This window comes from Eriocheir sinensis, chromosome 27, assembly GCF_024679095.1.
Source record: "Eriocheir sinensis breed Jianghai 21 chromosome 27, ASM2467909v1, whole genome shotgun sequence".
NCBI lineage: Eukaryota > Metazoa > Arthropoda > Malacostraca > Decapoda > Varunidae > Eriocheir > Eriocheir sinensis.
This window is the reverse complement of record NC_066535.1, coordinates 17763022-17788682: the sequence shown is the minus strand read 5'-3', so window position 1 is coordinate 17788682 and position 25661 is coordinate 17763022. Positions and strand designations below refer to the sequence as shown.

Genomic DNA, 25661 nt, shown 5'->3' with positions numbered 1-25661 from the left:
GGTGTGCACTACTGTGCTATCATGTATCAGGGACAGGTAAAGATGACTTACGTATGTTCACAAGGTGCACAAAACCACCCACTGCTACTGGCTTCAAATCTAATATGCACAGTCACACCTCGGTTTGCGAGCTTAATTTGTTCTAGAATTTTGCTCGCAAACCAAAATGAATGCACACTTTAGTGCTGAAAATGCAAAGGTTGCACACTAGAGTACAAACATAAGCAGGCAAGTGCTACCTCTGTGAGTGACTGAGTGTACAATGCAGACCGAGACCCCATTCCCATTGTTTTCCGCTCTGAGCGCTTTCGTCTTGCGGCGAACAAAGGAAATTCACACTCGTGTCTTCGACTTGCACAAACAGGACACTCGTACACCAAGTCACAGTTCGTAAACCAAGGCATTTTTAGTGATTTCTTTTTTGCTCATAAATCAAAACATTCATAAAGTAAGGCACTCGTAAACCGAGGTATTACTGTGTGTGTATATATATATATATATATATATATATATATATATATATATATATATATATATATATATATATATATATATATATATATATATATATATATATATATATATATATATATATATATATATATATATATATATATATATATATATATATATATATATATATATATATATATATATATATTATCCTAAAAACCGATTATCCAAATTGATCTGGATAATGCAATTATTTTTTTTTTTTCTATACGAAAACGTTATAAAACATCAAAAATAAATAAAAGTAACTACATATGTACTATATGAACACATTTAAAATTGATAAGAACAGTTAAAATGAATATGCTTTCTAATACGTATTGTCAAATAGCTTGTAACGAATAGATCAATGTATTAGACAAAAACATTAAACAAACTCTCAACAACACCACGTCCGCACCTTCGCCCCAGCAAGGACGAGGTGTGCGAACGAACAAACTACTGCACGACTACTCTCACACCGCACTCTCAAGACAACGACACAAACAGGACTCCCTCTCCACTCCATGCCACATTCCCTTCCAACATAATGAGTTGCGCGATAATATGAGTCATCATACTGTGTCTCCACCTGCACGATGCATCAAGGTCACACTTGCAAGCTTGCACAACCATTCACAATCGCACTCTGCAACATTCACAATTCAGATCTGCAACGCTCACAAGTATCAACATACACTGGTCCAGACAAGGAGACACACAGACAAACATACAATAAAACATTTACATCACATGTTTTAAGCGTACTACTTTGTTTAGCGTAGCGTGTGTTTGTTTGGTTTCAAAATCAAAATGGCGGCGATCAAAATGGCGGCCATAAATCCGGATTATCCGAAAGAGGCTTCCCCCCTTCCATTTCGGATAATCGGGGTTTTACTGTATATATATAAATTAAAAAACGAATTAAATTACAACACGTCAACAACAAAGTTTGTTACTGTCTACATACATCGAACTACTTCTACCCACTACAATGCACGGAACAGTCAAGCAGTACCTTCTTGTGGTGGTACGTGTTCTTTGCGACACCTGAAGATGTTCATTCAGCCTCTGCATTCATGGAACTTACTTGATTCTTGTTACTTGATGACTCTCTCAAAACAAATCTTGAACCCACATGGTCACTGTCAGCCAACATCCGCCATATTCAGTCAGTGTGACTAATTTGTAAGAATATATTCTTTTATGGTGGTAATGGATGTTGTAAATACGATGCTTCTCTAAGTGAAGTGCTACATCCACTGTGCCTCTCTGTCATCGTCTGTGCTGTTATTCCTCAGCTGTAAGTGACAACTTTGTGACTCCTCCCACTGGTTTTCTCCTGTTCGTGTCTTAGTTTTCTAACTCATTATTGTTCACTCCTTCCTGCTGCATTTACAGAAACTCATATCTAATCTAGTGTCTCTGCCATCACTCTTCCAGTGTATATGACAAATTTGTGACTCCTTCCGTTGCATTCCTTTCAGCATTATGGTCTTTCAGTTCAAATCTTTCCACCTCTTCCTGCTTTTCCTCGGGTTCTGTGAGGTCCAAGTGTCGGGTCTCCGGCAGCAGCAGTGTGAGGGCGGCCGACATGAGCGACACCGAGCCAAACAGTGCCGATGGTCCCCATGCGATTGTGGCGCCCTGAAAAGAAAGGTGAATTAGCTTACTAACGTATTCATGCAGCAAATTAAGAAGCATCAATCTGAGGCAATGATCTCAAATTTTGTGCTTGTGGATATAAAAATAATGTGTGCCAATGAACGCTGAAATATATTCATGTACAAAGAAAAAAAAAAAGTGAAAAAAAAAACATTATTTTTTCATGTATATTATTATCATAGTGCCCTGAAAGAGGGGAATTAGCTTACTAATATATTCATGTGGCAATAAAAGCTATTGATCTGAGGCAGTCATCTTCACAAATGTTGTGCTTCCAGAAAATGGAAATAAATTATACACCAAGTAATTCTGAAATATTCATACAGAAATCAAATATAAAAGAAAAAGGAAAGTTGTGTGTGTGTGTGTGCACGCGTGTATTTACCTATTTGTAGTCTACAGGGCCCGAGCTAAGTTCTAATAGTCCTGTCTCCATATCTACATTCATCCAGCCTTTCCTTCATTTGATGGACACTGCTCGCCTCCACCACTTCTTCCCGCAAACTGTTCCATGTGTTAACATTTCTATGTGGAAAACTATACTTTTTCAAGTCACTCAAACAGATTCCTTTATTAAGTTTCTTTCCATGTCCTCTCAGCCCCCGCATTCTCGCAGTAGAGAAGAGATCATCTCTATCCACCTCATCAAACTTATTTACCAACTTATATAGTGTGATCAGATCTCCTCTCTCCCTTCTTTGTTCCAGTGTCATCAAATCCATCTCCTTCACTCTGTCTTCATACGTCGTATTAGAGAGTTCTGGGACCATTTTAGTTGCAATTCTCTGTATTCTTTCCAACTTTCTAATGTCCTTCTTTTTGTGAGACAACCATACAACTGCAGCATATTCAAGTTTGGTCTTATCATTGTTGTTATTATTTTCTTCATCATTTCCTTGTCTAGATAATGGAATGATACTTTATATTTTGCATCATCCTGTAGGTCTCTCCAAATAACTTGTTTATATGCTTTTCTGGGGATAGTGTGTCTTGCATCGTTACTCCCAAATCTTTTTCTTCATGTACCACCGTAAGTTTTCTTCTCCCATCCTGTATGTTTTCCTCGGTCTTTTTTTACTTTTCCCCATTTCCCTAACATGGCATTTATTTGCATTAAATTCCATCTCCCATAACTGGCTCCACCTATACACTCTATCCAAGTCTTTTTGTAGTTCTTCACAGTCTTCCTCCGTCTTCACTTTTCTTATTAACTTTGCATCGTCTGCAAAAAGACTCATATAGCTTTTTATACCCATCGGCACATCATTTATATATATTATGAACATTATTGGTGCCAGAATTGAGCCCTGAGGAACTCCACTCTCTACTTTCCTCCAATATGATTTCTCTAATCACTGTTCTCATTTCTCTTCCTGTTAAGTAATCCTTTGTCCACTCAATGACCTTTCTGCCCATTCTTCCCCATTTCTGAAGTTTCCAGATTAACCTCTTGTGTGGAACCTTGTCAAAAGCTTTTTTCAGATCGAGATATACACAATCAGCCCATCCTACTCCCTCTTGCACCACGTCTATCGCTCTTGAGTAGAAACATAGTAAATTGGTGACACACGATTTCCCTTTTCTAAATACAAACTGTCCTTCATTTATCATGTTTCCCTTTTCTAAATGTTCAACCCATTGTGTGTGTGTGTGTGTGTGTGTGTGTCCATCCTGTTTGAATAACTGGCTGCAACCTGTTCATGGTTAAAAGAAAGCTCTTTTGCCCTGATCAGCAGAAAAAAATCTGTTAAAAAACAGGCCTGACATCTTTGCAACAGTTGGGTGGCTGCAACACACACTTACCATGAGGTCGTTGATGTACGGGGAGCAGACTGAACCCACCCTGGCAAACATGCTGCTCTGCCCCACAGCAAGGGAGCGGAACTTGGTGGGGTACAGCTCAGCCGTGTACATCCACACCAACTGGAACGCTGCAGTGACAGCAACTTTGCCGCTCTGAGAGAGTGTCACCACGGCCCATTGCACATCTGTACATAAGTGGTGTTGAAGCTAACAAGGATCAGGATTGTTGATTTTTTTTTTAATCAGATTTTTTTATCTAAATCAATTTTTTTATATAAATGAAAATAACTAAATGAATGTAAACCTCAATATTCTGTACATTAGTTTCAATCACATGTTTGAGTATTATTCTATCATATTCCATCATCATAACTAACCTGGCTGGCTGTTTGAGCCAGTCCAAGGACTGACCAGCTGCAGCCATGGCCAGCACCACACCATAACTCTGTCTAGTCTGTTAACAGTCTAACCATTTCATATCATGTTTTGGACATGTCCTCGCTGATATTGCACAAAGAAAAATGACACCAGCTTCAAATGAAAGTATCAGAAAAGGCTGTGGATGATCCATGTATGTATGTGAAGTGATTCTTTGAAAAACAGGAGTATATGTTTCAAATATTTCCTTTACTGCCGCTTCTTATAATTGGTGGTTTTTGTCCCTTTTAATAGCTTTTCTTTAGTTCATTTGAGTGTTTGGAGATGTCCAAGACTACCCACATGCTGTCCTCATGATTGCCCATCAACCGGACTCCAGCTAAACTCTCTAAAAAGTATCAAGTGAAGTTCGGGGGGGGGTAATTCAAGCAAGATGGCGGCAATATAAAACAGTTGCCTGCGCCACCAAATGGCTGGGACCAACCAAAAGAGTAAAGATGCGGGCATACGCTATACGAAGGCTCTGGTACCTTTTGTGAGCTGTCTCTCTATCTTTGATACCACGAGAACAAGCGTGATTAAACCAAGGCTTTTAGCATGAGGAGTAGAGAAAGTACGTGGAATGTGTGCCTCCATTCCAGAGACAGTTACCTCTGTGATGCGCTGGGCACACACAGAGGGGTCTCTCTCCTGGAAGCAGTAATCATTCCACGGGAAATGGGAAAAGTACATTCTCAGGTCCTCCCACCTAGCAGAAGCAAAATGCCAAAAGCATCGCCTCTTCGGTGGGTCCTGAGGCCGTACAGGAGCGAAAGGACAGAATACAGAAATAAGGTTGTGATCGGAGGAGCCCAATGGAGAGAACAGTTTGAAAGAGTAAGCAGAAGGGTTAGAGGAAAGGAAGAGGTCTAGTACGTTGGGCCTGTCTCCAAGACGGTCGGGAATACGTGTAGGGTGCTGAACCAACTGCTCTAGATCAATGAGGATAGCAAAGTTGTAAGCTTGTTCACCTGGCTGGTCAGTTAAAAGGATGAAACCCAAAGCTGGTGGTGGTGAACACTGAAATCTCCTATGATGGTGATTTCATAGAAGGGAGAGTGGGTCAAGATGTGCTCTACTTTAGAATTCAAGTAGTCAAAGAATTTTACATAGTTAGAAGAGATAGGTGAGAGATAAACAGCACAGATGTATTTAGTAATAGAGTGACAATGACGTAGATGCAACATCCAAGTTTGGATTGAAATTTAGGATAGATATAGTAGGAGGGAACAGAGTAGAGATTCCTGTCAGTAACCTCAGAGACCTGTGTTTCGGTGAGGAAGAGAAGGTGAGGATAGAGATAGTAGGAGGGAACACTTGAGTCGAGGGTCGAAAATGGAGTCAGAAAAAATTTGGTACACTAGAGATAAAGATTGGCAGCCCTGTAAACCCTGCCGTTAACTGGTACTGTCTTTCCTAATACTTGAACTTGACAAAGGGACTTCTTCTCATGATATTTCTAGCTATTTTTGGCCTTTATAGCTACATTACTGGTTTTTCTAAAGGTTTATGCCAGGCTGCAGTCACAAATAAATTGGTTGATTTTGATTTTGACACAGAAAATTTACATCTCACTATCCTAGGAATGAAAACATTGCTGTATTCATTTTGGATTTTTTATACATATTCTTACTTCTGCTACAGGAGATAACTATTTAACATGATATTAAAATGGTGACATGTGACAGTAATCTTTTATAATGGAGACTAAAGATTGGAAACTCAATTTTGAATTAGAGCCCAAAGCTGCAATCATAATGTGAGGATATAGGCAATACGCATCGCAAGAAAGCTTATAGCCACCCACTTACTCTCTGACTCCAGCAGCATGAGCGCCATGACCATAAAGATGCAGACGGCACCTATCAGAAACACTGCCACCATAGACTTTCTCCTGCCGATGAAGATGAGCGCCGGCCACAACAACAGGTAGGAAGGCACTTCCAGGAGCCCCCCCAGGAATACGTACAGGTAGGGGTTTGTGCTAGGGAAAAACAAACATGCAGGTAGAGAGGGGTTGGTGGACAGTGTGACATGATAAACCATACTTATGGAAGTGACATCTCCCTCAGTGGCTACCCTGACTACTCTTCTTCTCTTCTCTCAAACTTTTTCTAAAAACTCCACTCTGGACTATTCTGGGCATATTCCTCTTACTCATCCCCCCTCTGACTCTTTTATGCCTGTTATAAAGATTCTTCAAAATGATGTTTTCTATGCCCTCTCTGGCCTCAATCCTCAGAAGGCTTATGGACCTGATGGAGTGCCTCCTATTGTCCTTAAAAACTGTGCCTCCGTGCTGTCACCTTGCCTGGTCAAACTCTTTCGCCTCTGCCTGTCAACATCTACCTTTCCTTCCTGCTGGAAATATGCCTTCATACATCCTGTGCCTAAGAAGGGTGACCATTCCAATCCCTCAAACTACCGTCCTATAGCTTTCCTTTCTTGTCTATCTAAAGCTTTTGAATCAATCCTTAACTGGAAGATTCAAAAGCACCTTTCCACTTCTGACCTTCTATCTGATCGCCAGTATGGGTTCCGCAAGGGGCGTTCTACTGGTGATCTCCTTGCCTTCCTAACTGACTCTTGGTCATCCTCTCTTAGCCGTTTCGGTGAAACCTTTGCTATTGCGCTGGACATATCAAAAGCTTTTGATAGGGTCTGGCACAAATCTTTGCTTTCCAAACTACCCTCCTACGGTTTCTATCCTTCTCTCTGTACCTTTATCTCCAGTTTCCTTTCTGACCGTTCTATTTCTGCTGTGGTAGATGGTCACTGTTCTTCCCCTAAACCTATTAACAGTGGTGTCCCACAGGGTTCTGTCCTATCTCCCACTCTCTTTCTGTTGTTCATTGATGATCTTCTTTGCAAAACGAACTGCCCTATCCATTCTTACGCCGATGACTCCACTCTGCATTACTCAACTTCTTTTAATAGAAGACCTACTCTACAGGAACTTAACGATTCAAGGCTGGAGGCAACAGAACGCTTAGCCTCAGACCTTACTATTATTTCCGATTGGGGCAAGAGGAACCTGGTGTCCTTCTACGCCTCAAAAACACAGTTTTTCCACCTATCCACTCGACACAATCTTCCAAACAAATATCCCCTATTCTTTGACAACACTCAGCTATCACCTTCTTCAACAATAAACATCCTCGGTCTATCCTTAATTCAAAATCTCAATTGGAAACTTCATATCTCATCTCTTACTAAATCAGTTTCCTCGAGGCTGGGCGTTCTGTACCGTCTCCGCCAGTTCTTCTCCCCCGTACAGTTGCTATCCATTTACAAGGGCCTTGTCCGCCCTCGTATGGAGTATGCATCTCATGTGCGGGGGGGAGGGGGGGTCCACTCACACAGCTCTCCTTGACAGAGTGGAGTCAAAGGCTCTTCGTCTCATTAGATCTCCTCCTCATACTGATAGTCTTCTACCTCTTAAATTCCGCCGCCATGTTGCCTCTCTTTCTATCTTCTATCGATAATTTCATGCTGACTGCTCTTCTGAACTTGCTAACTGCATGCCTCCCACCCTCCCGCGGCCCCGCTGCACACGACTTTCTACTCATGCTCATCCCTATACTGTCCAAACCCCTTATGCAAGAGTCAACCAGCATCTTCACTCTTTCATCCCTCACGCTGATAAACTCTGGAACAATCTCCCTTTATCTGTATTTCCTCCTGCCTACGACTTGAACTCTTTCAAGAGGAGGGTGTCATGACACCTCTCCTCCCGAAATTGATCTCTCTTTTTGGACACTCCTTTGACCTCAATTCAGGAGGAGTAAGAAGCGGGCATTTTTTATTTATTTTTCTTTACGTCCTTGAACTGTCTCCTTAGCTGTAAAAAAAAAGTCTCTGATAAGATCTTTGGCATGCTTGACTGATGTCTTGAAAATCTGAGTGCAATCACGCTTGAGAGGTGAAAGTCCTCATGTCAAGTACTGTCAGAGATGTGTTATGAGACGTTCAGTCGTCATCGCAAATGACTGCTTTATAACCTGTGATGAAAAATGATCAAGACAATAAGCAGAGTAACTATACTTAAAACTGTTGAGAAATACTTTTTCGAAAAAGGCTGCACGAGTGAAAGAAGTCAATTGACAGTTCCTGCCACCCATTGGAAGGTCAAATCGAAGTCGATATACACCTATGGTAAAGGATAACACAAAGGTGGAAAGAGGGTTAAGGTTACTGAGAGCAGCAACAAAAGCAGGAGGATAGTAGCTGTGTGTGTTGTGTGTGTGTGTGTGTGAGAGAGAGAGAGAGAGAGAGAGATTATATATATATATATATATATATATATATACCTATATATATACCTATATATATATATATATATATATATATATATATATATATATATATATATATATATATATATATATATATAGATATATATATATATATATATATATATATATATATAATCACACACACATACCGTTTAAAAGTCTTTTACCGCGGCATATCTAAGAAAGAGCATTGCGAAGCAAAGTGGCAATGCATGGAGATTCTGAAATCTCAATCTCACAAGAGTTCCGTCTTATCGTCAAAGACTAGTAGTAATTCCAGTACTAATATTATCAATGAAATAACTACTTTTATCACTAGTACTAACATCATCCCTTAGGTTTGAAGCATCAAAGTCACATTCTGCACTAGCGAGTGCAACATAACTATGGTCAGACAGGACGAAAATGCTGTTTACGTACTTGATGTTGTCGGCATTAAGGGCGACGCCGTAGTACACCATGGAAACGGAAAACCAGCAGAAGAAGACGACCAACGTTCTCACTCTGAACTCCCGCAAGATGAGCAGCATGAAGAACCCCTTCAGAGTTGATGATATGCGGGACCACACACTGGACTTCTTGTCCTCTTTCTTCGAAGCAGGCTGCGGGGAGGCAGTTATATTAATATTCAAGAATCGTCACTCATTAATTCTTATTTATCGCAACCTTTTCGTTCTCTTCCCTAGTAACAGACTAGGAAGAGATCGATGGTGTCACTATAAAAATAGGAATCGTCAATCCATGCTCACAAAAGCCTTTTCCCCCTTCCTTATAAACAAACTTTTGAAGATAAGTCACCTCAGAAATTATTATTCCTTCATCCCTAATTTTCATACCTCACTACTACAAACGTGCTCACAAACCTTATTTCCTATGAGGGTCATGGCTGATATCATCTGGTCATCTGGGGGAAGCGTCTTCTTGTTCACTTTGGCCACTTGGGTCAACACCTTGAGCGCCTCCTTGTTGCGGCCCTGCATGATGAGCCACCGGGGGGACTCCGGCAGCCACCTGTAATAAACATGTCAACACATTGAGCGCCTTCTCGCGGCGGCCCTGCATGATGAGCCACCAGGGGGGGGGACTCCGGTGTACATTCCACTATTTCCTGGCGTTCCACTTTTTCCTGCTACACCGGCAGTCACCTGCAATGCACAACCTAACAACTCCTTTCATATATGGGTGCACATGCATTACATCACGCCTGCCAAGGTACTACAGTTCACACCGTGGGCTTCATCCCCTCCACTCCCAAGCACGCCCGCCGGCCGTCATGCCAGTGATGCCACTGATCATGCACCACACCTGCCAACCACGGCAATATTAACAACTACACCTCACTTCCCCACACTCCAATGCCATCACTGCCACCCCAGTACTGTTAACACACCTCACCGCACCCCGCCCCCCCCCACCCCCACACACACACGCATCATCAGTGATCCATCGTAACTACCACCCACGGCACTGTTAACACACAGCACCTCGCTTCGCCACGCCAAACCACCTCCAACACCAAGGAGACTATAGTACATGGGTTCTCAACCTGGGGTACGCGTACCCCCAGGGGTACGGGAGAGATATTTTGGGGGTACGTGACTGGTTTCTCAAAATACTTCGGTTTCGGCTTACAAAGACTGTACCGAGGATTAACTTGTTAGCAAAGAAACAAGCCCAACTATCTCACTGAATCAGCATATGTTTTTCATGCTAGCTACATACCCTGACTATGAGTATAAGTAACTAGTAGTAACATTAGCTACAAGTGAATAGTTCATGATAGCACTTGCTCACAGTCTCTCCTATTTGAAAAAAATGTCTACTTTAGTTACATTTTGGTATTTTTTTATGCTAGTCACACACAGGGGCTTCCTTGTAAGTTACTAGTTACTATAACAACTTGTTACAAGCCTTAACAACCAGCACTAGCTCACAGTCACTGGAACACAATACTTTCTTTAGTCCTACTTTATCTTCTTTTTTTTTTCACGCTTGGGATGCTAGCCACACACAGTCACTTAACCGTGAGTAAATAGTTATAAACTGTAAATGATGGCTCAAATTCAGTCATTGGAAAATTGCCTGTAGATATGTTTTTGTATTTTTTTCTTCTTATGCAATCACACACATTAACTTAACTATCACCATTACTAATTACCAGCTGCAACTAACTGTATGCAACACTATTTTATTGTCGCAATGGTTTATCATCTCATCTACGCCTGCCCCTAGGAGCTCCCACCAGGGGATAGCCACGGCAGAAGAGTTTCCATCTCTCTCTATTCATACACTCCCTCCTTGCCTGCTCAAAGTTTCTCACTGATCTTTGCCCCCTCTCCCTAACGTACTCCTGTACCCTATCTCTCCATTTCACAGGAGGTCGTCCTCTAACATTCTCTCCCTCTATCTCACTCACATACACCCTCCTGGTCATCTTACCCTCCTCCATTCGCTCCATGTGACCAAACCACTTTAAAGTCTGTCGCTTCACTTCTTCCACCACTCAACACTTCTTCCCTTCACCCCCGTGACACATTCCAAAATGCTTATACACTCTTTCATTACTCATTCCATCCATTCTACTCACACCACAAGCACTCCTCAAATAACTCATTTCCACTGCCTGCACTCTAGACCTCTGACTTTCATTCCAGGCCCATTTTTCGCTTGCATGTGTGAGGTTTGGTACTATTACTGTATTTCTCAAATCCCTCTTTACCTCCATGCTCACACTTCTGCCATTCATGATTCGTCCCAAAGACCCTACCACCTTTCTTCCTTGCAATGCCCTTTCTCTTGCCTCTCTTTCTGTACCACCATGCTTACAGATAACTGATCCAAGGTACTTAAACTCATTAACCTCCTCCATTTCTTCGCCATTTATAATTATTTTGCATTCTTTTCACATTCAATTCCCACTCTATATGGGCATACAAAATCCACAACCTCAAGGGTTTAAAAACGAGTATTTTAGTAAATGGTAGCAGCTAATCACATAGTATTTCCTTATGATAGTAATTATTTCCTATCACCACTAGCTCCTAGGTTCAATGATTGAAAATGTTTGTCTATTTCACATGTATAATACAATACTGTCCTATCCATTCCTACGCCGATGATTCCACTCTGCATTACTCAACTTCTTTTAATAGAAGACCCACCCTACAGGAACTTAACGACTCAAGGCTGGAGGCTGCAGAACGCTTAGCCTCAGACATTATACTATTATTTCCGATTGGGGCAAGAAGAACCTGGTGTCCTTCAACGCCTCAAAAACACAGTTTCTCCACCTATCCACTCGACACAATCTTCCAAACAACTATCCCCTATTCTTTGACAACACCCAGCTATCACCTTCCTCAACACTAAACATCCTCGGTCTATCCTTAACTCAAAATCTCAACTAGAAACTTCATATCTCATCTCTTACTAAATCAGCTTCCTCGAGGCTGGGCGTTCTGTACCGTCTCCGCCAGTTCTTCTCCCCTGCACAGTTGCTGTCCATATACAGGGGCCTTGTCCGCCCTCGTATGGAGTATGCATCTCATGTGTGGGGGGGCTCCACTCACACAGCTCTTCTGGACAGAGTGGAGGCTAAGGCTCTTCGTCTCATCAGCTCTCCTCCTCATACTGATAGTCTTCTACCTCTTAAATTCCTCCGCAATGTTGCCTCTCTTTCTATCTTCTATCGATATTTCCACGCTGACTGCTCTTCTGAACTTACTAACTGCATGCCTCCCCCCCTCCCGCGGCCCCGCTGCACTCGACTTTCTACTCATGCTCATCCCTATACTGTTCAAACCCCTTATGCAAGAGTTAACCAGCATCTTCACTCTTTCATCCCTCACGCTGGTAAACTCTGGAACAATCTTCCTTCATCTGTATTTCCTCCTGCCTACGACTTGAACTCTTTCAAGAGGAGGGTATCAGGACACCTCTCCTCCCGTATTTGATCTTGCTTTCGGCCACCTCTTTTGTTTCTTTTTTAGGAACAGCGAGTAGCGGGCTTTTTTTATTATTGTTTTCTTTTTTTGTGTGCCCTTGAGCTGCCTCCTTTGTTGTAAAAAAAAAAAAAAATATATAGAGAGTGTGTGTGCCGGCACAAGGGAGTGTGTGTGCCCGCACAAGGGATCGAAAATGTGTGTGTCTTCACAGTGGAGAGTCTGTGTGCCCGCACAAGGGATCGAAAATGTGTGTGTCTTCACAGTGGAGAGTCTGTGTGCCCGCACAAGGGATCGAAAATGTGTGTGTCTTCACAATGGAGAGTCTGTGTGCCCGCACATGGGAGTGTGTGTTTTCCCGCACAAGGGAGCGAGAGTGTGCCCGCACAAGAGATTGTGTGTGCCCCCACAAGGGAGAGTGTGTGAGCCCGCATACTGGAGAGTGTGTGAGCCCGCACACAAGAGTGTGTGTGTGTGTGTGTGTGTGTGTGTGTGTGTGTGATAAACCATGCATTTCTTTTTAACCTTCTTGGTACTGCATTCTGTGTTAGGGGTACGTGACCAACACTGAAAAACTTGAAGGGGTACATAAGATCAAAAAGGTTGAGAACCTCTGCTATAGTAGATACAAGTAGATAATAGTCTCCTTGAGTAAATACTATAGTCTCCTTGATCACCACTTACACTAGCTGCTTCACTCCACAAGTTTCACTCCACATTTCCAGCCACAGTAACTCTGCTACGCGCGGCCCGTTATAAGGCTGTTATGTTAAAACAAAGTGATTCCCAGTTTTTGCGTGTTTTTTGATGAATATGTATTGAGAAAATATGATATATAGATGACATAAATTCTTGTATGATAAAAAGTCCCCCACACTTTCAATAAGATCAAATGAGTTATTAGAAATGATTGGTTTGTAAGTACTGAATATACAAGTTAAATTATTTGCGATAACAGGTGCAGGAAATAACCTGACCTAACCTGACCTGACTTAACCTGACATGACCTAACCTAACAACCTGACCTAACCTAAAATGACGGGATGGCGTACAAGTGTCCTACTTACACAAAATATACGATACCCCAGAGCGCGGGAATGGAGTAAGCCGTCTGCATTATTTTCCAGGTAGGCAGCAGGTAAGCAATCCCCGGCACCAGCATGTACCCCAAGGCCCAGGGAATCACGAACAAGGTGCCGACAGCCGCACGGTACCTGGTCGCTGTGGTCTCCATCACTAAAACGATACTATGATATCAAGAACTTTGAACGATTCAGAAAGGAAAACACAAAAATTATATCATATCGTACATCATTATTTACGCGAGGTAGTTAACAGGAGAGCAGAAAATTGCTTTAAATTTCTTTACAGATACAGTACGTGAAAACAAATTGGCGATCGAGTCCGTTTCGGCGTTGGCTCTCGTGAGTTAATTCTTTCCTCCCCTCTGCTCTGCCACACAGTCCCACCACTCCTTTTTTCCCTCTCATATGTTATCTATAGCTCACATATGAAAGGAAGAGATAGGTGTTGGGATTGTGTGGCAGAGCAGAGGGGAGGAAAGGACCCGCGGGAGCCAACCTCACAACGAGCTCGCCAATTTGGTTTCACTAATCACATATATGTACGCACCGAAGACGAAGAGACCAAGGTACTGTCCGGACTCCATCAAACTTAAAATGCCTTTGAGAAGTATATAGACCTCGACGGACGGGGACGCAGCGGCGAGGAAGGACGACAAAATAAAGAAGAAGAAGCATACAAGTACAATCGGTCGACGCCCCAGCCTGTCAAGGGAACCAAAGTGATGAAGTATCTTATCTAATTTATAATAAGTACTAACAAATAATGCCGGATTTATGCATAGGCTAAAGAAGATATAACTTAGGGGTCAAAACAAGTAGAGTTCTCATGAGATTTCAGTCTCTCAGTGACCATGCTTCTTCCCCTTAACAAGGAATCTCCAGGCTTTCTACATCCCAAAACAAGGATACTTTAAGCTTTCTGTATCCTAAAACAAGAACTCTTCAGGCTTTCTAGCTGTATCCCCAAACAAGGAGCCTCCAGTTTACCATAGGCCATTCAAAAACAATTAAAGACAAACTCAATGAAAAATAGAAATATGAAAAATGTAATAAGAGACATTCAGATATCATTTACTACGACAAAGGCAAACTTACAAGTCAATGAGGTAACCAAAGACGACGTAGCCGACGAGCTTCCCGCCCATGACGACTGACTGCGTGGTGGAGTAGAGGACGCGTCGCTCACACACCAAGTCCCACTGTCGCCGTGGACACAGGAACAAGACATTACTGGCCTGCCTTATGACCACTTTTAGCTCATTATGCAGCGGCGGCCACAGCGGCACACAGGGCGGCCTTTGATGGGGCACACAGCGCGCCGGGACTCACCTCCGTGACCACGGTGGACTGGTACTGCGTCCGGTTGAAGTCTCTCGAGTAGCACTTGATGGGGTCGTCGGAGTCTCCGGCGAGGGACGGCCTGTTGGCCATGGCGGCGTCATAACCCATCTCCGCCGCCGCCGTGTAGTTGTAGTCGTACATGAGGCAGGTCTCGTGCTGCCCTGTGGAGTTGCTGGGGAAGGATGGGAATTACATGAACGGTATTTATTTGTTGCATCGATTTGCTGTTATCAATGTCTTTACTCAGTCAGTCGCATTATGTGTCGGGAACAGGGAATGTTCAATACATTGCTAATTTTGTATAAAACATTAGCCGGAATATATGGACAGCATTGGTACAAAACACAATTCTACAAAAAACACACACAAAGAAAACAACTAATAATAATCCCTTTGCCGGGCAAGCATCTCATGCGGGATACATAAACGCATGCTTTGTACAAGCATTTCTCGACCCTGGAAATGACGCTTATGACATCTGTCAGCCTCAGGTAACATTAAGCATTTTTCGTTACACTCTCCTGCCAATCATAGCTATTCTGCCCACCCCGGAGCTCCAATCATAGCTATTCTGCCCAGTGGAAACAAGATACTGCGCAGTTGTGAGCCTATAGTCAAAAGTGGTCGGATCTCCTTCAAGATGAACCTGTTCTCGCTTCCCCCTCCTACACCTAATACAATGGAGGTAATTTTTCCAAAACCTAATAGGACATCGCTAAATAGTTGTACTGCATGCGGGATGTTTACGGGTGTTGACGATTACCCGCAAAACATTAGACTAGCCCGCGTTGACTACTACTTTGATGCAACTATGCCTCAAATAAAACATGTTCACGAGTAAAAATGTCATAGAAAGGCCTCAATTTTAACATATTGAAAGGGTTTTCTGATATCTCCAGTATTTGCATGAGTGCCTGTGTGTGTGTGTGTGTGTGTGTGTGTGTGTGTGTAATTCACTACCACGGCCTGATCACGAGCTGGACTCGTGATCAGGCAAGTACCCTCCCGATTAGAGCAAGCTCATTTAGTCGATCTCTGGGTACTACAAGGACCTCACACATCACACACCCCATCCGCCTTGCTCAAGGGGGACAGTTGCTACTTTTTTCAGCGGAAAAATCCCGGATTGAGCGGGGTTCGAACCTCTACCTGCCAAGCCGCGAAGCAGCGCAGCTCTTTTTAACCAATGAACTACGGAGCGGTGTGTGTGTGTGTGTGTGTGTGTGTGTGTGTGTGTGTGTGTGTGTGTTTAATTAACGAACTATATAATAAGTATGGAAGTAATAGTCACATCCCACTAGCTCCAGTGACTGTCATCATCACTACTGCCTCGAGCCAAAGCGGTTTCCTACAGATTTGGTTTAGTCGTTAGTCAAGTATATACTACAAGGGTAGCATTGCTCACAACTGAACTCTGAGGGGTGCGTACCTGAAGGGGATGGCGAAGCTGAGAACTTGGTCCTGGGTCCAGTTGGCTTCCCGCAGGGGCTCAACGCTGCACCAGTAGTCTGGAGTTGCTCCCAGGAACTGATACGATAACATTTGCAGAGGTGAAATGAATGAACCTGAGTGGACACAAAAAGTGTTTCGCTTGAGTGCCATTATGTGGGGAATTGAATGTCATTTCCAGCCAACACTCCCCTGGTTGATTAAAGATAATTATTTATCAGGTTTCTTCAACGATCACTGAAGCACATAATACAGTTTATATTTCTATGAAGTAATGGTAATTACTATTCGAAAACGGTATTGTGTTCACTGTTGAGTTCGCCTAATTTGGATATATAAACAATAATGAGCAGACAGTATCACAGAACTATTACGACGAATACTGACTGTTGCTGTTCTTGAGCCTTTGTCTAAACAAAGGAACTGCTGAAGGCAGGAACTTCTTGTCGAATTTTATTTTATACACAGGGTAGGTCAACATATGTGTCATCACATTCTCTTTTCACTAACTTATGGAACACATGCAGAACATGATGATGTTCCATGTGCCGCGTGTCCCAGCCAGCTCGAGCAAGTCCTCGAAAGTTGACATTTTGGACTTTTCATCACTGGGTCTTCCCTCTGTGTGAGGGTTGACCTCCTCCGTGACCATCTTTCCCTCAGTAATCCTCTTGCCCGATGTGGTTGTCTGGCTGATGAGAGAACGTAAATTAATACATTAGAATATTATAAAATAGAAGTATGTATAGAGAAAAGTATTTTTTGTCCGGCATAATGTCTAAAGGAATAACTATTGTAGGCGGTAACTGAGTGGTTAGCGTGTGGGCCCCGCATTCACCGCGCCCCAGGAATTGTAGAGTCAGGGCAAATCGAATACGGTGCGACGATGAGAAGGTGAAAATAAAACACTGCCGAAGCAGATTGGAGTACGCCAAACATCATAGAGGTGGTGAACGTTGAGAAACGCGTTTGTTGTTGCTGCTGCTGATAGTGCTAATATATCGTTCTGGTCACTTTTTTATAGTGTAAGAGACAACAATGTAAGTGATCCCAAAACTGATTTTATGCATGAGCACGCCTCACGAGTTACATAACTAAGAAAACAATATAACAAACAAACTGGATTATGATGGATCATAACTTTGCCACGGGAACATCGCCACTCGCCCATGGTGCTGGTGTACCTTTCATAGCTTTAGTCACCAGGGGCACATATTTCAAGACAATAAATAAAAATCTCATTAAAAATACACACTTGTTTGTTAACGTCGTCAGTTAAAAATATTTCATTCATATAATGCACATTGTCTAGAAGCAACAAACAGAAAATGCTTTATCGTAGTGTTTCAGATCATGGAAGGTTTTTATTACTTATAATTAGATCCAATAGAGTAGCTGAATGTGGAGTTGTTCTCGTGGGTTTATGAATCAACTCATTATCTCTTATTATCTTGCTAATGTTACTTCCCTTTATCAGAGAGAGAGAGAGAGAGAGAGAGAGAGAGAGAGAGAGAGAGAGAGAGAGAGAGAGAGAGAGAGAGAGAGAGAGAGAGAGAGAGAGAGAGAGAGAGAGAGAGAGAGAGAGAGAGAGAGAGAGAGAGAGAGAGAGAGAGAGAGAGAGAGAGAGAGAGAGAGAGAATAATAACAAACTATTTCCACTAGAAGTGGGTATTCTACACATACATTACACAATACACATTAGACATAAATGAAGAAGATATACATTATTATCATACAGAAGTCAGTAATTTCTTTTTGAGCTTCGTTTTCAATGCAGTCAAGTTGTTGGAGTCTTTTATTTCACAAGGTAGTGAGTTCCACAGCTTAGGCCCTAGTACAGAAAGAGCTCTCGCACCTGTGTCAGTGTTTTTTTTTTTTTTTTTACGTAGTGGCCTAATGCGCCGGTAAGCTTCTTCCCGGTGGATCCTGATGGTCGGCCCAAGGATTCTTCCCGGTGGGGCCCGATGGTCGGCCCAGCCCGTTCTGGCGCAGGCAAGTGTTTATAGTGGCGCCATCTTGCATTGGCTCATGCTGCCCTCCCGGAGCTCATCTTTAATCCTAGTATCTAGAGTCCGGGTTGCTAGGTGGTCTTCTGGACAGCATGCGGGTAGTTTAAGCCACTCGGCGGCGGCTGAAAAATCCCAGCCTGGTTGCACCGGGCGGGAATTGAACTCGCGTCGTCCTGAACGTGGCGCCGTCACGCTATCCATTCTGCTGCCGTGTCGTGGTTTGTTATAGTGTTAACAGTTGGTGATTTTGCCTCCCAAATCGTCAGACGGTGATCTGCTCCACATAAAAACGATACCGTGCGAGGTATTTTTTTCTTATATATTCTTAATTTTGAGATCACAGGCACATCCTTCCTCTAAACACTTAGCTGTTGCGTAGTTAAGTTGGGTTATGGTCAGATGATGTCCATCACTTGGTGGCACGAATACTACATTCCTCGATGAATACTGAATAATCGAGGATAATCTCAAACATCGCCGAAGCAAAACCACATTCCAGAACGTCACACACATTTCATGCTGGATAAGTTCCTGGCAGAACGATGTTTTTTTTCTTCTTTCAGGACAAAGAAAAGATTTCCTGCGAGAACAGCAGTCGTCCTCACAGGCAACTTGACTTTCTCTCTGCACCATGCAGATGAAGCATTAACAAGTATAATAGTGAAGAGGATCTGCACTAGTCGAGAGGAGTTCTCAGTGTTATTACGAACGTGCTAACAGTAGAATCTGGATTGTCATCAGTGCCAACAGACACGATCCCCCAGGGAAATCCCACCATTTCACATTTTCACAGAACCTTCTACTCAGCCGTTAGCGAACTCAACCACTCTCAGGGCGCTCTCGTCGTATTCTTCATCTTCTATTGGTCTGGGCAGCCACATTACATTCAGGTGCACGAAATCCATACTTTACAGTAGGTAGCAAATGGGCAGGAGAATATACTAATTTCTGGTCAACCCTAAAAACATGTTAAGTCACTTGGTTAGCTATCCAGGTTAGATAGTCTACCTTTGGAGAAATGGCAATAAACAAATAAAGCTGTCCATAACAAGGAAGCTTAGCTCATGTTCATATTCATCAATGCTACCGACTTCTTTGCTCCTGTAGTCACACTTACAAATAAAAAAATAAAAAAATACCACAACTGTTAAAACTTTACAGCACACACACACACACACACACACACACACACACACACACACACACACACCTGGTAGATGGTATACTGTCCTCGGCTAAGCACACTTGCAGCGTCGCTGCTCCAGCGGCCTTGAGTGTTCCTGCCTCGCCCCGCCCACCGACACACGAATGACGAAACCTTTATTTGTCAAACCGGAAAGCCTACAAGGAAACTTGTCCCATCGGTCTTTCCTTTGCTGCAAAGCCTTCAGTTTACGTCTTCTCTTACACGATTCAATTTATTTGATATTTTAATGAATATAGCTAATTAAACTTTGAAAGATCTAAGAGGTAAAATATTTTCCAACTCTGTAAAAGCTGAGGTATTATCTGTCTTCAACTTTATGTAATTTTCACTACTTCCATAGTCACGCGGAAATGAGCATCAAAGTTCCTTCTATATGCACAACTACATGTATTTAACAGTGAAAGTGAAAGTAGAAATTTCAGTTAATGACATGGACACCTTTTTTTGAAATAATTTATCGTCATCGCAATATACTTACAAGTTGCAAACATGACAATAGTAAGTATTCAGATAGAGGAACAAGAATTTATCCAGTTTTCCGCACCTTCCCTGCAGAGACACACAACCTCCTCCTCTCCCCTTGAATAACGCACTGACTACCTGAGAGAGAGAGGTGGCCGGTGACTGGTGAGGCTGACCCGGGACCCCGTGCACTCATCCCTCAGGTGAATGCGCCATGCTGGCTGGCGTCCGTCTCGGCCTGATCCGGCGCCATGCTCGTCAAAGGAAAAAGTATCATACGCGTAAAGTTTCGCAACATTGTCTCCTCCAGCAAATTCGTTTTTTTTAGGGCATAATGAAAATGTGCATAATATTCCTTTGACACAAATATGTGGTGGCTGCAAATTATCTACACGGTTTTCACTGTACAAGTAACGCCTTGCAAATTCGTATTCTGATTCAAGCTGGAAAAGCCCATAAAGCATTAAGGTAAATGAAAATAAAGACATCGACAGATACAATCCTTGTCTGTCCAACGTCTGGCCCATCTGTAGCCTGCATCGATGGGTGGCGTGACACTCCTTAGCTTCCCACCAGCCCTCCTTGAGGCTTTTACATTGGGGTGTGGTGATTAAGGCAGAAATAGGCCACCACTGTTTTCCCTGCGTCAACACACTATTTCATGGTTCCCTCATTCGCCCAGCATCTGCAATAATAAGTAGGTTTGTCGCCGCTGTTTGACATCTTGTACACGATTCAGAGTCAGGTAAGGCATTCCAGCACTTCCCGCCAATCTACATGGCTTCTAAATAAGTTACTTTGATTTATTTAATTTCAAAGCGCCATGTATTCACATCTCTGTTTTAAGTACTTAACTGCATTTGTGTGCTTTGATATCATCGTTCACCCGGAGTATACATTTTTTTCTTTTATCTTCAGATTAACATTGAAGTGTTGTTTTGATGTGTGTATGTTAAGTTTTGCTTATTTCACTTCAAACGCCATCCCTCCCTTGTTGTTTTTAATGCATATTTTTTTCTTCGAGTCAACGAGGCACCTCAATCTTGTTGAGAATGTTACTTTCCTTTACTATATTCTAAAAATGCTATAAAGAACTTTTTTTTGGTTCTTACTGCATTTGTGTGTTTCTATAACATCACTCATTACTCAACAGTAAGGCTCTTCGCCTCATCAACCCCCTTCCTCTAACTGACAGTCTTCTATCTCTGAAATTCCGCCGCAACGTTGCATCTCTTACTATCTTCTATCGGTATTTTCATGCTGACTGCCCCTCCTGTGGCCCTGCTGCACACGACTTTCTACTCGTGCTCATCCGTATACTATCCAAATCCCTTATGCAAAGATTAACATCTTCATTCTTCATCCCTGCCACTGGTAAACTCTGTAACACCCTTCCTCTGTCTGTATTTTCTCCTGCCTACGACTTGAACTCTTTTGAGTAGAGTATCAAGACAACTCTCCTTCCGAAACTGACCTCTCTTCTGGCCTCTCATACTTTTCTTTCTTTTATGAGAGCACCGCCCAGCGGCTTTTTTTTTTTTTTTTTTTGGCCTTGAGCCTATTCCCTTGCTCTAAAAACAAATCTTCCAGCCCACACGGTGCGCTAAATCTTGCTGCTGAGATGCTGAGTGACAGATTGTGCCAGGGTACTCAAATTGTGGGCAGTTAAATTTATGGCTGAATGATAAGATATGTGCGCGAGATTCGACTGATTACTCCAACCAAGCAGCCAGGCAAGACTCACAGCAGCAAACGCCCCTCCCCCCTCCCCAAAAAAAAAGCCTGTACCCGCAAATATTGCTGATATCAATTTTACACAAACTGTACCTAATAAAGCATTCCCATCACCTGAAAGCAATATAAATACCACTATTCATCAGCCATACGTACTATAATCTGCACTGTAATTTACGTAAACTTCTCACAAATATGTAGTCATTAAAATCTCACTTAACTGTTGGATCCTCACCACGAAGTCTCCACCATAATCTTTTTGAACTTGAGGTCCTTAAGTTTAGCACACTCATTTATCATATTCACTATTCACTCATGAATGATTCTCTCTCTCTCTCTCTCTCTCTCTCTCTCTCTCTCTCTCTCTCTCTCTCTCTCTCTCTCTCTCTCTCTCTCTCTCTCTCTCTCTCTCTCTCTCTCTCTCTCTCTCTCTCTCTCTCTCTCTCTCTCTCTCTCAGGTAATAAAAGCTAGACCATGGCTACAAGCACAACTGATAAGCATAAACAACGAGGGATGACAGTGCAGGTGCCGGTTGCTGCTGCCAATAGTGCCGGCTGTGCGACGGTGTAACGTGATCATCGAACAGGCTCACATTTTATTAGGTACGATGACCTATCGCTATCAAAACTACTAAATAATGCACTAGATGCCGCCGACACGCCTGCATGCTTACGTTTATCAGTTGAACAGCTGCTTGTAATTACACGTGAGTATGAAAAAGAAACTGGCAGAGACTTTGACGATTGTGAGGAACCAACAGTTGAGTGAGATTTAATATTTACATTCCAGTATTATGTCTATATATTATATGCATATTTATGTATTAATTATATTATTCTTACTACAATCACTAACACATTATCTTCATTATCGTTATGAGCATAGTTATCAACCTTCTCTCCGCATTAAATAGCGTCGTCACTGATTTTCTTTCCCCGCCGTGACTTTCCCTCACGCCTGAGCCTCCCACTCGTCCGTGCTGCACCGGGGAGGCTCTGAGACTTGGCACATTCGCTTTTCTTTTTTTGAGGGACGCACCAACAGTCAGAGTTTACATCGTAATGACAGGACGCCGAAGTAGAATTTTTTTTATATAAATGCCAACACTAAAATGTAAAAAGAAATATTAGCATACGATTAATAGCCATTTAGTCTTGCAACGCCTCCAAGTCTCGTTTGAGAAATTAAAATGACTGCTGTTTTCACGTAAGAAACATATCTTTAACATCACTGGACTGCTGCAGCTTGCGTTCCCTTGCTGGTTATGGTGGTAATGGCGCTGGAAAGTTGGAAAGTTTCGTTTAGTCGGCGATTAATACCTGGTACCCATTTACTGCTGGGTGGACAGGAGCGTAATAGGGTATTGGAAAAACCGTCCAATTTTTTCCACTCCGCCCGGGAATCGAACCCGGGCTGAACAGCTTGTAGGAACGAATTAAATTCGAGAACTGAGGTTACACACACACACACACACGCACACAACACACACAACACACACAACACACAACACAACACACACACACACACACACACACACGACGCGTAATGCCAAAAGCTATTTGCTATGCTATATTTTCTCGAGTTTCAGCTGATGCTCACTTAGGCTTTGGAATATTTTCCCTCTCTTCTTTGACATTGGTCGCGGTGCCCGAGTCTGAGGTGTGCATTATCGTGCTTTGGCAACCTGCTTTCAACAGCGTGTTCGATTTCGTGGATACTGTATGCTGGCCTATGAATAGGAAATAGATTCAGGGGTGTGGTGTCGGAGTTAAAGATTTCCGACTCCGACTCCAGGTAATTTTAAAGTTGCGACTCCGACTCCGACCCCCCTGCCCTGCTCCTCTACTGCATTTTTTTTTTTTTTTTTTTTTTTTTTTAGGTGCTACCTGTAGCGCCGGTAGGTCCTCTTGGACGGCCCCAGCCATAGAGCTTCTACTAACGGAGTTTCATCATCTTGGGACTAAAAGTCCCTCCAAATTAGTCCACTAAACCGAGGGTTTACTAGCAGGTCCTGTCTTAACGCCGTTTCGTTTAAAGAAGTTTCGTTATTACACTGTTGATGAAAAATGTAAAATAAAAATAAATGAAAATACGTATCATAAGATAATCACAGTAATTTATCTCAATGGTGTACATTAGGGGTTCCCAACCATTATTTACCCATTAGCCCATTTACCACACCTGCCTTTACTCATTAACCCTCACATTAAGCCACACCCCATCCCGCGTAACACCGAGCCACACCACACATCACACCCAGCTTTGCCTTACACCACATCATACCATGCTACACATACACACCCAGCCACACCACACTACATAACGGTACATGTCACACCCAGCCACACCACAACCAACACCACACAACACACAGCCTCACTGAACTTTAAACTCAATCGCACTACACTGCGCTGTGTTGCACCATACCGTACATATGTCATCTCTACATGTAGCGTAGTAATACATAACTACACAACACCACTTTGCACATAAGGCTACCGATAGTGTTCTATTGCATCAAACTTTTCCTTTAAGAATGATTCTGGGCCATTTATCAATTTTTGTCCTTAGTAATGGCGCGCATTTTGTATTAATAATGTTACTCAAATCGACACAGCATTCACTTTTTAATATTTCAGAAAATAAAGTAGCCACAAAGTGACCAAACTTACCTTGCCCATCCAAGTTGAGCACACAACCTTACCGTCACTACCACTGACTGGCACATGAATACTTCTATCAGATCTCCCCGCTCTCTACTATTATTTAAGGTAAGAGTAACAAGGAAAGTGAAAAAAAAATAACTACAAGTTATACATGCAGTTTCTGATATGTGGTGATTAATCAGTGGGAAAATAACGAATAATAAATACAATTAGTAGGAGAGAAAAAAAAAATTACAACCAGTTAACAACAAACGCAAATTTTGTTACCGTCTAAATACATCAGACTACTTTTCTACCCCATGCGGTGTGTAGAATTATATCCCAACTGTTCTCACCAGCGCCACCCGCGGCGAGAACGATACACGTGGCCACCTTGCTGGGTATAACTCAACTAACTTCGACGATCCCACACGCATGCACACTGTTTCTTCATATGCCTGTCCCAGTACCTGCCTCTTCTCTTCTCTTCTCTTCTCTTTTCTCTCTCTCTCTCTCTCTCTCTCAAGAGAGAGAGAGAGAGAGAGAGAGAGAGAGAGAGAGAGAGAGAGAGAGAGAGAGAGAGAGAGAGAGAGAGAGAGAGAGAGAGAGAGAGAGAGAAAAGAGGCAGGCATTTGAAGAGCCCGAGCGTGCATGCGTGCGGTAGCGTCGAAGTTTATTGAGTTACCCTTGAAGGTGGCCGCGTGTACCGTTCTCGCCCCTGTTGCCCCAGGTGAGTACAGTTGGGATATAATATTATGTTAACGGTGCACGAAACACAGTCAAGCGGTACCTTCCTGTTGTGGTCCGTGTTCCTTGTGACACCTGAAGACGCTCATTCAGGCTCTGCATGTGTGGAACTTCCTTGATTTGTGTTACTCGACTTCTCTCTAACACAAATCTTGAAGTCACATGGTCACTGCCAGCCAAAATGTCGCCATGTTCAGCCATCGTGACTAATTTGTAAGTATATATTGTTCTAAGGCAACAAGGGAAGTTATGAATACGATGAAGCGCTTAATCCACTGTGGCTCGCCTCTCTGCCAACGTCTCTGCTGTTATTCCTCAGCAGTATGCCACAACATTGTGACTCCTCCCACTGCTTTTTCTCCTGTTCG

The 25661-nt window shown here is 42.7% G+C and overlaps 1 protein-coding gene across 3 annotated transcripts; it reads right to left on the bottom strand.

Moving 5' to 3' along the window:
• Positions 1–1049: 1049 nt before the first annotated feature.
• Positions 1050–25506, bottom strand: LOC127004215 (organic cation transporter protein-like). Of its 3 annotated transcripts, none has more exons than XM_050871735.1 (12): positions 25337–25506; positions 16999–17180; positions 16469–16604; positions 15028–15211; positions 14794–14897; positions 14246–14400; positions 13681–13849; positions 9536–9683; positions 9093–9274; positions 6189–6361; positions 3961–4145; positions 1050–2139 (listed from the first exon to the last, which is right to left on the bottom strand). In XM_050871735.1, the coding sequence occupies exons 1-12, from the start codon at positions 25492–25494 to the stop codon at positions 1924–1926; spliced, it is 1992 nt and encodes a 663-aa protein (XP_050727692.1). In that variant the 5' UTR covers positions 25495–25506; the 3' UTR covers positions 1050–1923. The 3 variants fall into 3 exon arrangements, with proteins under 3 accessions (XP_050727692.1, XP_050727694.1, XP_050727693.1); XM_050871737.1 differs by lacking the exon at positions 25337–25506 and adding an exon at positions 20249–20377; XM_050871736.1 differs by lacking the exon at positions 25337–25506 and adding an exon at positions 19708–20226.
• Between the last annotated feature and the right edge of the window lie 155 nt (positions 25507–25661).